Source organism: Cricetulus griseus, chromosome 2, assembly GCF_003668045.3.
Source record: "Cricetulus griseus strain 17A/GY chromosome 2, alternate assembly CriGri-PICRH-1.0, whole genome shotgun sequence".
Taxonomy (NCBI): Eukaryota; Metazoa; Chordata; class Mammalia; order Rodentia; family Cricetidae; genus Cricetulus; species Cricetulus griseus.
Genome location: NC_048595.1, coordinates 335,289,014 through 335,302,695, shown reverse-complemented (window position 1 = coordinate 335,302,695; position 13,682 = coordinate 335,289,014). Strand labels below are relative to the sequence as shown.

The following is a 13,682-nucleotide window of genomic DNA, read 5'->3' as shown; positions in this document are numbered from 1 at the left end:
CATCACAAGCACTACGTTACCCTCCTCATACCATCCACTCCCCTTTAAAGCCTCCTTCTTCTTATATCAGGGGTCCTTTCTAGTTTTCTGGCTTCTACTTTCATTTGCTACCATATATATGTACATATATAACAACTTGAACCTAAGATGTGCTTATGAGGACAGTATGTAGTATTTGTGTTTCTTAGCCTGTGTTGTATAATATTAGCATTAATACAGTAACTTCCAGTTCTATTAATATGTAACTTTTTCTGTCCATTCATCTTTTGATGGACATCCAGTCTATGATGGTGGATGTCCTTCTGTATGCTGTGAACATATGTTTCTCCTATTGGTGGGTAAATAAATGCTGATAGGCCAGTAGCCAGACAGGAAATATAGTCAGGGCTACCAGACTAGGAATGCTGGGAATAGGAAAACAGCCAGAGAGACACCATGACAATTAAGAAGTCTGAGCCATCAACCAGTTTGTAACAAATATGAACCTAAGTATGCTTATTTGGGACTAAATGGCTGATGGCCCAGACAGGACAGAAACTCCATCTTCAAGTCTGATTTCATTTCGTTTGGGAAATCAAGCCTTTTAGTTGACAGTGAATTTGCTTGTTAACACAAGACTTTTTAGATACAATTCCATTATAAAATTGTTGACCCGAACAAAATTGTATTCTTCCATCTTCTGCAAGTTGTTCTTGGTGTCTTTACTTTGTTTTCAAATAGTGTGTAGAAGAAGACTTCTTAACTTCAGCTCCTGAAATAAATATGCTTTGAGGGAAACATGAACCTCTTAAAGCCATAGGCAAAACATTACAAATACATGTTTTTTTCAACGGCTTGGGGTTCTAAACCATAAGTCTGATCCTGAACGTATTCTGTAAGTTTAGAAATACTAGTGCTAATATGCTAGTATGAATACATAACTATGAATGACTAGTAATAAGTAAGTGTAGACAAAAGAATGTTGAAACTACTTATTTTATGTAATACATATGCAGTCATACCCACACTCTAATCACATTTCTAGTGTTTTAGATATACATATACAAAGCTTCCTACCATCTTCACCAAAATTCATTTACATGGCTTTTTTGTTTATTAAACAAATTAATCAAATTGTTCCTCAGAACAAAGACCCATTAAAAATAATTGCTGAAGCCAGACAGTGGTGGAACTCTCCTTTAATGCCAGAATTCAGGAGGCAGAGCAGATCTCTGTGAGTTCAAGACCAGCCTGGTCTACAAGAGCTAGTTCCAGGACAGCTTCCAAAGACACAGAGAAACCCTGTCTTGAAAAAAATAATTTCTGAACCTATGAATGGCATCTATTAAAAAAGAAAAATATGCTGGTACTGATTTTACATATACTGATTTTACATATTGTAGATAGATAGATAGATAGATAGATAGATAGATAGATAGATAGATAGATGTCCACATAGCTTTTTAAAGTCTATGAATATATCCTTTCAAAGTAGTATAATTTAAAAAACATAGTTTGAATGTTCTACAGTGGTGGCAAATGCATCTGTTCTAGAAACGATCATATGATATAACTTATTAACGATCATTTTTTTGCAAAATTTTCTTTCAAAAATTTTAAAGTTCTTTTGTTTTTTAAGAGAGGTCATCTATAGCCCAAGTGGGCCTTGAACTCACTACTTAACCAATTCTGGACCTGAGCTTCTAATTGTCTTAATTTTGCATTCAAGTTACAGATGTACTCCACCATACTGCACTAATATTTTTCAAACTCTTAGAACCTATTTCTAAATAGTTATTTTTCCAGACCATTAATTTGACAATAAAAATAAAATGAAAGAATTTAGCCAGTTATGATTCATTTTACTTGGCTCATATGTAACATTTAATTGATCTGCACTAAGATCCCAAATGGTTCCATTATACCATTTTTCTATGAAAATGAAGATTAACAGAAAGCCGTACATGGAACACAGTGCTATTCAAATTTTCTCTAAAATCTATTTCTAAATGCTTCGTACTTTATCATTTAATGCCAGCTATACCACTCTATAAAATTGATACATCTAGAAAACTTTTGCAGGAAGAACCCTCTTATTATTAGAAGTTTCCCATGAGTAGGCCTATTTCATGCAGCCCACAGAAAACATGTCATTACTCAGTAGGCATTCTGCTGCTGAAGTGTCCATGTCGATAAAATAAAGAAAATGACTGCACAGTTTACAACAATGAGAGGTTCCTCTATCCCACATGCCTTTGCTTAGTAAATTCTAAAGACTGGTCCTGTTTAGAAGGCTTGGTAGTTAACAGCACTAGTTGCTTTTCAAGAGAACCCAGGTCCTATTTCCAGCCCACACATGGAGTCTCAAGACTATCTTTAACCTTCATTTCTGGGCATCTGGCACCCTCTTCTGGCAACCGTGGTCAACAGAAATGCATGTGGTAAATAGCACAGGTATATGTGTAGGAAAAACATCTATACACATAAAAATAAATGAACAAATCAAAACAAATTCACAAGATCAGAGAATGTACTTAGGAAGCATGTTTTGTTTTCTTGGCTTACATACCATAATTCTGTTTGAATTTTAGTAAAAGGGCTGGAGAGATGGCTCAGAGGTTAGGAGTACTGGCTGCTCTTCCAGAGGTCCTGAGTTCAATTCCCAGAAACCACATGGTGGCTTACAACCATCTATAATGAAATTTGGTGTCCTCTTCTTGTGTGTCTATACATAATAAATAAATCTTTTTTTAAAAAAAGAAAGAATTTTACTAAACAATAGAATGTGCTGGATGCCCAACATAATCTGCTGATCATAAATGTGCATACATAAATCATGCTGTGTATGTATGCATAAAAAGACAAAAATATGTGTCTTCTTCAAAATCCCACAGTTCCATAGATTACTTTTCTCATGTTGTAACTGAAGAAACAGAGACTCTCAGTCACTAAGGCTTTAAACACAAATAACTGTCTAAAAACATTAATTACCCCCATAGTTTTTGTTTTGTGTGAAATAGAATTAAAAGATTATCAGAACATACAAGCCCTGCTTCATTTCTCCTGTTGTGCATGCCTACTTCCTGAATTAAACCACCCTCTTTCTTATTGCATTTAACTCATATTTCAAAGAGAAATCAATTTATTGACTCTAAACAGTGTTCACTTCCATTTATAGAAGTTGAAGATGTAGCTTCCTTTCACCACACAACCCACATTTACCTTTCTCCTGCCCTCTCAGAGTAATTGGCCCATAATTTTCAATTAAAATGTGACAGGTATTACTGACTGCTGAACAGAGCAAATTTGATTTTTCACTGCTTTACAGACTTTTAGCTCACTCTGGAATTAATAAGGGTCTTTTGTTATAGTTCATATCCAATTACTTTACAAATGTTTGTATGAGAACTAGAGACATCTTATTTTAAATTATGTGTAAAATGCCCATGATATTATTTTTTCAAATGCTGATGTCATTTTTTTCTTCCTTAGTCTCTCTCTGCTTTCCTCCTTGGGTTAGTTTGGTTGCCACACTCTGATGCAGACATACTCTTTGAAAGTTCTTTGTGAGATCTTACTTCCCAGCTTGCATGTCAACACAGTGTTTTGCTTAACTCCTTGTTTTTCTGGAGCACATTAACTAATAACTTTGGCAGAAAACAAAACAGTTGCATCCATGATTTTGTTACACTGATTCCAAATTTCAATTTTCAGTCTTTACTAATTTCTATTCTGGAATTTCTTTTGGTATATTTAATTTTAAAATTAATTCTATACTTCATATATCATTTACATTTTCTACTTTGCTTTCTCTTTTTGTCTTAATTCGGGACCACTTCTTCCATAAATTCATTCAGTTATTTCTTTTAACATTTATTTTATGGAATGCCAGACTTTGTTGACTCCCCAAGGAAGTCCTAACCCTCTCTGAGGAGTGGAAGGGGTGTGGGAAGGGTGGAAGGTGAGGGGGTGGGAGAAGGGGAGGGATGAGGAATTGGGGTTAGTGTTACAATAAAAATATTTTTAAATAAAAAAGATGAAGAAAATGATTTATTTTATGATCATTCTATGTGTACAAGTGTTTTCCATGCATGGATATGTGTACACCACATGCATGATGGTGCCCATAGAGCCTAAAAGAAGCTTTTTCATCCCCCGGAACTAGAGTTACAGATGGTTGTGAGTCATATGTTGATTCTGGGAACCAAACCCGCATCTTCAGCAAGAGCAGCCAGTGCCCGCTAAATCTCTCCACTTCCCAAGAATAAATTGCTTAATATCATACTTTAAAAAAAACACTGCAATTATTGTTTGGATAAAGTATCTTTCTGAGAATATCATGTTATGTTTGTAATGCTATCATTTTTCCTTTTCCTTCTGTCTCTGTTCTTTGAACTTTATTTTTGTTTGATTTTCCTTCATAATGGAGACTAGAGTGAAAATTTTTGGCAATGCTTTTGCTGTCAGCTAGTAAACAATGCGACACCACAAAATAATTACAACCTCTATGGATATATGTAGAACTTTGGCAACATGATTGGTTAATAAACAAAATTTTGCAATGTATACCCATCATCAAAGGTATTTTGCTCTAGGTCCCTGGCTGGAGAGAACTGACATGACTCCAAGTATGCTAATACCAGCACTCAGAGTTCGGCATTCACTAAGCAAACCCTGTTTAATCTGTTTGCAGTCTGGCTTTCCTAGAACTACTTCTAAACTGGTCCAAGTCTCTATCTCTTCCAAGAGTCACCGGACGAATGACTACAGACGTTAAGCATATTCTTCATGAGCTATTTCCCAGAATACTTCAAGATTTCATATTCTCTGCTGCTTCTTTGTTCTACAGGTCTCTGTGTATAAGTAAATTTTCATATTAATTTGGAGTCATTTCAGGAAGGAGGAAGGATGCATGACTAGGACAATTAATCATGCTTCCCTGAAAGTTTAAGGAATTCTTCATGCTGGCACCTCGTTTCTTACTGGGTGAGGATTGAAATGATAGAATTAAGATTCAAAAAGTTATGAGAACCTGGCCCCATTCTCACTATCTATCTGTCACCATGTTTATGCCACTTAATCTTTCTGCCTTTCTATCTCTTCCTTTGCACACTGGACATTTGAGGTCCCAAGTTGAAGAAGGGAGACAAGGTTCCAGGCCCTGTTGTGGGAACACAGAGCTTTTGCTGCCCTTATCTACATTTGCTGACCCTAAGATTCACTGTGCCTTGGAACTGCCATGGAATCACTCTTTCTTTATTCATCCAGTAATTACATTTCAAAACCTGCTATCCTGACCAAACAATGTTAGTCTTAAGAGAACTGCAACTACATCACTTTGCAAAAACATGTAAAATGCAAGGATATTCATATTGGTACCACTGATCATTACTAAAAATTTATGTCTATCAATGTAGGGATAGATAAATCAAAGGCACCACATCTATATAACCAACAATATTCAAAAAATATATTGAACATGCTTGGTGAACCCTGAAAATAACAACATGATAAGTTAAAAAATCTAGTAAAAATAAATAATAGATATTATGTGATCCAAATGACAAGAAATTTCTAGGATAATTTCTGCAAAACCCTCAACAGAAAACAGATTAGTGATTGCTTATCGATGAGAGAGCATGGTAGATAAGAAGCAAACATTACCACTAATGAGCATGAAGTCTTCTAAATATCCTAGAAGTCATTATGATGATGGGCACATAACTAGAGTTAATTTAATGAAATCACTGAATTTTATACTTATAATTCGCAACCGGTATAACATATAAATCATGACTCAAAACACTATTAAGAATGTTAGTATCCAGGCATCTGTACTGGCCTCTCCTTGGGGTTCTGACAGGATACACACTCAGCTGCAATCACTAAGAGAACCACCTGTGCATATTCACTATGTTACCCTTTAAAAGGGCCTTGCCCACTTCTCATCCTCCTCTTTGTCTCTCTCTCTCTCTCTGTCTCTCTCTCTCTCTCTCTCTCTCTCTCTCTCTCTCTCTCTCTCTCTCTCTCTCCCTCTGTTCCTCTCTCTCTGCTACTCTTTCCTTTCTCCTACTGCTCCTGTCTTTGGAGGATGGTTTCCTCCCTTCCCCTTCCCCCTTTTTATGATCCTTCTCCTTAATAATAAAAAAACCCTTTCAGCTTGAACTCTGCCGCATGGCATCTTTCTCTCAAGGACTGCTTTTATTAAATTACAACAAACAGCTCACCTAAATTATGGAAGGAACGGTGAGGTAGAATGTGCACTTTTACAACATTGGCTTGAAGAGTTTTTAGTAGCTCTTTTTATATTTTCTTTATTTTAATTAAAAGAAATAAAGAACATAAAGTTAGATGAGTAGGAAGAGGAAAGGGTCTAGTAGGAGTCAGAGGACAGGAAACAATATAATAAAAATTATACTGTATTGAATTCTCAGAGAACAATGTTTAAAGAAAAAACATTAAGAGTATAAAAATGGAGCGAGACTGTTAAGAAAGCAAGCAGGGCTTAAAATCTGGTGCAGGGACATACACAGAAATAATGATAAATTCTGTGGAAATAAGTATCTTCAAATGAAAATATAGACCATGATGATGATACAGGTGGAAAATAGAGTGAATATGACCAGTTATTAAACTAAATTTTATGTAGAGAGTAGAAACTACTAGCTATGTGGGATGACAAAAGTGTGAGAATATCAAGAAATGATGTCAAATTTCCAAAGAAAATCTCTGTAGTAGAGACTACCTAAGCTTGTTCTAGGAGCTGAAATTTCAGAGTGACTGGAATTCAGGGATGAACAAAGCAAAGGAAGGTGAGAGGCACCAAGCCAATGAGTGGTGTGTGCTGAGGCGATATGTAGTTCAGGATTCATTCAGGATCTTGTATTATTAGGAGGGTATCAAATACATTATGAGAGTAACGGAAATTTACTTATGGATTTTCCGGAGAATTATTCAGTCTACAATTTAAGATAATTTTCCTCTCTGCAAGGTGGTGGATCTGGGCATTGATAAAAGCCTGACCATATTTTAACAGGAATGACAACCCCAAGGAGATTGTATTCTTCTTGTTGTTTTAAGTGTCTTAACTGGTGTCAGTATTAATTAGTATAACCAGTAGTGTCAAATGCCTAAAACCAGTAAGTGTAATCTATGAACTTTGCCAAGAATATAATAAAATACACAAACCACTTGCCGCACTGATTATAACTCATTTTAAATATTTCAAGCAAATCTCAAAGTCCAAAATGGATAAATAGTTGCTAACTTTGTATGTGGTTAGTTTTACAGGTTTTTTGTTTTTATACTTACATGAGTCTTAAAAATAAAATAAAGACTATGCAAATACTATTGCAAAGATATAAGTTCAAAGCATGCACAAATGGTTTGAGTGAGTGGTCAGTGATTAGGTTAAATAGAATACTCTGACAATGTTAACTACTAAATATGAAAAGGTCATGAAATCAATTTCTTTTCAGCCAAAGTCAGGTTATAAGTATCTGATAAACAATGGACTCACAATCAATTTCTACATGTTTACATGAACATAATAGTATATGCATGCCTTTTAATTGTATACCTATACCTTTTGAATAGTTTGTATTAAATGTGCACACTGTGACCAAAGAAAAAAAGGAGAGGGGCAGAGAAGAGGGAGGAATGTAAAGGTTTGTTATAATCCATGGCTGTCATGACCTTTTTTCTGGAAAACCAGTTGTAAGCAGTCATTAAAATTTCCTATACACATCTGGGTAACACTAATTAGACTTGGTGGGAAAAAAGAGAGGAGAGGTTGGGAAATGGGCAGGTTGGGATATTAAAGGGTTGGAGAAGGGAAATGGAGGGTGAAATATAATGAAATTTTATTTATATATGTATGAAATTATCGAGTTAAAATAAAGAAAAATACAATTTAAAAGACATTCCTATGAAAGAAAGGTTTTTAGTTAAGACAATTAGTTTATGTGAAAATGTCTTTTTTTTCTGCTATGAAGACTTTTTCTTTCAATACTACTGCCCTGTCTCTTCTCCTAAAATATGGTACCAGGATAATTCATAGTCCAGTATGCATTTACACAAATAAAAGCAAAAACTTTATCACAGACCCTGAAAATATTTTATAGTCTTCATGCAGTCCTAATGTATATACTTCCTTGTGTTAATGCATACATTTAATGCTAACATTGTACTTAGAAAGGACTGTATTTGAAAGGCTACATGCTAAGTCCACTATCTATTGCTAGGTTATGAGATGAATTATCTGAGAAACATGAAAAGCCTACTCTGAATGGGTGGGTTGGGGGGAGAGCTCATGCCACTTACATAAAGTACATTTTGCTAGTGTCATGCTCACAATGGGAGATAGATTCACTGAGTGAAAATATGATGAATTATAGATCCCACTTAAGCTATGTCCCATTGGTGACATGTCTTGGTTTGTAGATTTGGTTAAGGCAGATACAGTTGAATTCAGTACAGTTAACTGAACATATAATGAAATTAATAAACAATGTCTTTGTAGCATATGTAAATTTTGTTATTATTTAACTAAAACAAGTTTGCAGATAGCAAATATGATTGGTATAGTGTACATATCTACTGATTCCCAGTTTATAGCAAGTCTTCAAGAGCATTATTAACTTCATTCAGGAAAAATGAAAATTGTCTTATGATATTTGACTTACAATAATGAAAATGTATATATCTCTACAATATTTATTATACAGTATTTAATTTCCAAGCATTAAGCAAAACTTAAAATCATGAAATATAGGAAAAATGTAACCTAACAAATCCATATCTTAAAGCATTTTAAATATTTTTTAATTGGGCTTACCACTAACAATCTGTATTTTTTTTAAAAAAAACTAATTAAATCTAAAGGTATAAAGATTCGCCTAACATAGAAAAAAATCTTTCTGATTTATTCTGGCTCTGTTGATATGGGAAAACAAACACATCACTGAGAGAATGCAGAGTGCATCCAGCTTAAACACATTTCAAGAGTAAGCTAATTAGAACTTAAACCCCAGAAGGTTGAACTATTTTCTTGTGAAGATCTCCCAGAAATAAATGGTCTCATTCTGACGAACTGGGGAATGAGACTAAATCCTCCTTCCCTAAAGAGTATGTCAGTGACCTCTGACATCAGTAGTGATATGCACTATGAGGTAGACACAGAAGGACAGAGGTGCTGTCTGTCACAGAAAGTGACATCTTATCTTTCGTATTTAAAGTACAGTGGGCTTTGTACATGGTTTCCTATGCTAATAATGAAGAGCAGAAGTCAAAATACAACACACACACACACACACACACACACTAACAAAAGCATTCTAAATATTCTTTCATTGTATTTGAATAATTATATCATAACTAGCAAATGGCTGAGAGATCACAACACTTACCTATCCTCACATAATTATTAAATTGGTAAAAATTATAACTTTAACTTTTGTAAATGTATAAACACTACTGCTTCTCTCAAAATCTTAATACTTAACCTTGAAATTAAATGCATGTTGCTAACACAAAATTTCAAAAGGCTGTGACCATGCCTTCAATGCACATAACCACACCTGTGTGAATTATTTTTAAGATCTTTATCACAATGCGGAGAGTAATTGAAGAAGACATCCAATCTGGCCTCCATAGACAAACACACCTACACACACACACACACACACACACACACACACACACACACACACACGGGAGGGGAGAAGGGCAACACATACACACACACAAACCTTAAATTTCAAATGAACCATAAGTACCTGCCAATATTTTCTCCAGTTTTGATGAAGAATATAATATAAATATAAAATATAAATATTATATATACATATATATATATATATATATATATTTCCTAGCTTCTTCCCCATGGTTTCTTAGAGTATTGATATGACTGGGTCCTTCTTTACTCTCTGAAGGTTCCTACCATCATCCTCTCCTGAAAAAGAAAGGGAAACACAGAGCCTCTGCCCTAATTACACTGAAAGTGGAAGACTGCTACCTGCCAGACACAAAAGTAGCACACTCAGACTCTAGTGAGCAAAAGAGGCACTAGCTAGCTGTCTGAATCTGACAGCAGGAGCACAGCCATCACTTCAGAAGGAAGTGAAAAGGGATCTAGACTGAGAAGTCATCCTGAGATAGCCACCAGAATATTAGGCACAACACCAAACCATGGCATGTTCTAGAGAAAAGTGTCACACTACACTCAGCCATGTGGGGATGGGCAACAAATGCAGAGGGAACTCTCCTAGTCTCAGGGATAGTATGAAGGTGTTAAGGGAAGAAGCCACTTTGCTTTGTGGACTTTCCAAAACCAACTCACTTCTGTGTAAATGTCGTCTAATATGTTACTTTCTCTGTTAGCAGATTAATCAACTTAAGTTTGACGATTTAGCAATTTCAGGAAAAAAAACACTTCCCTCAAAGTACTTCCTCAGGAAAGGTCTGAGATGAGCAAATCAAAAACATAAAATTTTCCAGCATCCACTTAAGGCCACTTGAATATTGATTTCACTGTAGAGAAAAATGTTGCTGGAAATTTGTCAGGTGTTGATGATGGGTTTAACAACTACATTTTCTTGGCATGTCATAGGTTTGGGAGTGCTTGTATTTCGTATTGTGATTATGCAAAACTACTAATTAATAATGTCTTCTAAGTTCAAATAGGTATAACAAATAAAGGATGGCCCCCTTTGTCAGTTTTAGGGGAAAAGGGTATATTGTAATTCTTCAGTTCAATTTTTCAGATACCTTGTATCTAAAATTTTTAATTATTTAGCTTATTGATGCCATGTTTCCATTTATGCAAGGGCAATCAAATCCCCTAAACTGTACAGAGTTTGTCAGTACATAGCTCGCTTCTTAGTCACTTCTGTGAAGTGCAGAATGAAACTGGATCATTACCTGGTTTCACTTCCCACATTCATTCAGCGTTTGCTTTTGTTTCATGGGATTTTCTTAGGAAAATATATGGAATCCTTTAGTTTCATTGATCCACAGATTGGACATGTGGTTCTGATTTACAAAAAGTTGCTATATATGCTATATACTTTTAGAAAAATAAATGGGAGGGGGACTTCAATCATTTGATGTATGCTACTATTTTTAAAAACACCATCATTTTCCTATTGATGAATGTAAAAGTATCCTTTGGATTCATTTAATTAAATGATATCAAGTAAACAAAGTATAGCACTTTTTTGCATGTTGTCATTGAATGTCATAGATTTTTTGAAACATGGCTCTCATTTTTATTAAAACTGTAGAATGTTTTCTTGCCAAGTCTTTCTTTTGAAATTTATACTATCTTTTGGATTGTATTCCCATGGAGGGCTCAAAAAGAGATGATATTCAAACCTGATTCCTACTTTTAAAATTCTAAAGAGTGTAACAACCTAATTTGCCTTAGATGGAGGAAGACCATGAGTTTGCCTTTCCAAGTATCTTCCTCACGGATGAAGCATATTTGATTACTCGGGAGGTTCTTTTAGCCTGAACATTCTTTCATTTGAATTCAATGATAACAAACAATAAATGCCATTAGCTATTGAAAGTCCTTCGATAGGATTTCCTATGTGTTTTTGCAAATAAGCATTTTAAAATTAAATATTTCCTAAAATACATCCACTCTGTGCACAAGAAGAAAGACAGCTGATTTCTGAGGCGATAAACATCTCAGGGAGATGGACAGTCTCCCCAAGCTTTGTTGGGCTGTATTCCACAGTTAACTTGATTCAGAACTGTGGACAGCTCCCTCCCCTGTCTGCACTTAAGGGCAATTTGTGTTAGTTTCTGAACACTGCTCAAAGTAATGCTTTTTGTTGCTATGTTTGCTTGCGGTTTACCCGGAGCCTAAACGCTCAGTGTGCACACATACTCCTTTCGTTGTTGTGTTTTTCCATCTCGTTCGGAAGACAAACAACCAAACAAAAAGTGTATCACCAAGAGTTACTAGTTTGGGATTTTTAGAAGGAAGCTCTGCTTGTGTTCAGGAGCAGCTTGTCAGGCTAATAAGAGGATCTACTTTACGACCTTCATTTGTCAGCTTCTAAACGTGCTTATTAACCGAATGGATACTCGAGCTACAAATAAGATCAGGAAACTCATATTAATTTTCTCCTGCTGACAGCGCTGCCGCCCTTCCTCCAAGGCTGGGAAACTGGAAAGACGTTTCTGAAATGGATTTGTAGTCAAGGTCAAGAGCGGGTGTCGCTCTATTTCAGGAAGGGGGCTCTAGAAACGCCCCCTGTCTCTGTTTCGGGAACTCGAAGCTTCCTGTCACGCTCCTGCCCAGTCGGGCAGCACTGGCTCCGTTGAAACCTCAAGTCTCACACTACCCAAGCACAAGTGTCCTTCCTGTGCCTGCCAGCCACTGATCTGGAGAAATGCAATGGTGACAAGAGTGCCTATAAGCATAAGAACAACAGATTAACACTCCCAGGGGCGAAAGTGGCAGGAACAGCTAGGACCTGTGAGTCACTGTCTCCAGTTTCCTCGTCTCCGGAATCCCAGAAGCATCTTTTCCTCTTTGGGGAGTAGCGCTAGCAAAGATGCCTGCCCTAATCCTAACTCTCCCATTACCTAAGTAAAAGTTTCCCTAGTGCAACTTAGCCACCTCCCGTCCAGGGGTCATAGTGGCCTTCTTCCCTCCCTGCCTATCTCCCAAAGTTCACCAGGCAAAAGGAAAGCCTTTTTAGCACTCTGGGGAGAAGAAACTCCCTACCCCAAACCTTTCCTGGATGAAAACTAGTTGAAGAGTAGAGTCTGGCCAGTTTGAGTAGGAGCCACAGAAGCGCTGCCACACCTGCCCCACACCCCGCTGCGAGTCCCAGGGGCGCCCCCTCCCAGGGGCGGGGTAAGATGCTGGAGGGCGCGCCTGGGTGGGAGCAGGGTGGGGCGGCGACAGGGAGCCCTCACCTGAAGTCACTGTACGGGTGGATAATCCAGAAGCCTGCAGTTTTAACCCTTTCCTGCTCCTTCTCCACCGCCTTCTGGCTGCCGAACATGCGGAGAGAAAATTTGTTGACCCCGGGCTGCAGCATGGAAGTGAACTGCCTCTGCATGAAACCATACTGCCGCCGGGGTCCTTCAGCATCCTCGAAGCTGCCCGCCGGCTCCTCGCCGCCTCCTCCGTCCACCTTGAAGCACACGGAGTTACCGTGCTCCTTCCCCGCCGCGCCGCTCCCCGGCGGGGTCCCCAGGCGCTTGTCGGCCACCGCCGGCCCCGTCGCGGGTGCCTTGGAGGGGAAGACGCTGTTGCCATCGTCGCGACTGTTGGACGCGGACTTGGACTTGCCGCCGCCTTCCATGCCCGGAGGACGCGGCCGGCGACGGCGACGGCTCGGGCTCCAGACTCGCCGGGGGCTCGAGGCCGAGGGGCAGGGGCCAGAGCCGGCCGCCCGAGAGCCCGGCTGCCCGTCGCGGCGGCGGCGGCAGCGGCGGCGGCTGCTGCTTCCCGCCCGCGCCGCTGCTCAGCTGCGCGCCTCGCTCCCGCCGCCGCCGCTGCCCTCAGTGGCTTGCGCTCCGGGCTCCGCCGCGCCTGGTGCTGAGGCTGAGGATGCGGGCGCGGGGCGAGGCTCCGCTCAGCATCCGCGCGCCAGCGCCGCCCCTCGGCTGCCCCCTGCCGGCTGCGGACTGCCTCTGCCCGCGAGCGCCCTGCCGCTCTCCTGCTCCACTTCTACCCA

At 38.4% G+C, this 13,682-nt stretch overlaps 1 protein-coding gene across 1 annotated transcript in view; it reads right to left on the bottom strand.

The window, feature by feature from the left end:
- Hcn1 (hyperpolarization activated cyclic nucleotide gated potassium channel 1) overlaps positions 1 to 13,307 on the bottom strand; it is a 372,838-nt gene extending 359,531 nt beyond the window's left edge. The window contains exon 1 of the mRNA XM_027401418.2: positions 12,916 to 13,307. Coding sequence (XP_027257219.2) covers positions 12,916 to 13,307 — 392 coding nt within the window. The remainder of the gene's footprint in view (positions 1 to 12,915) is intronic.
- Between the last annotated feature and the right edge of the window lie 375 nt (positions 13,308 to 13,682).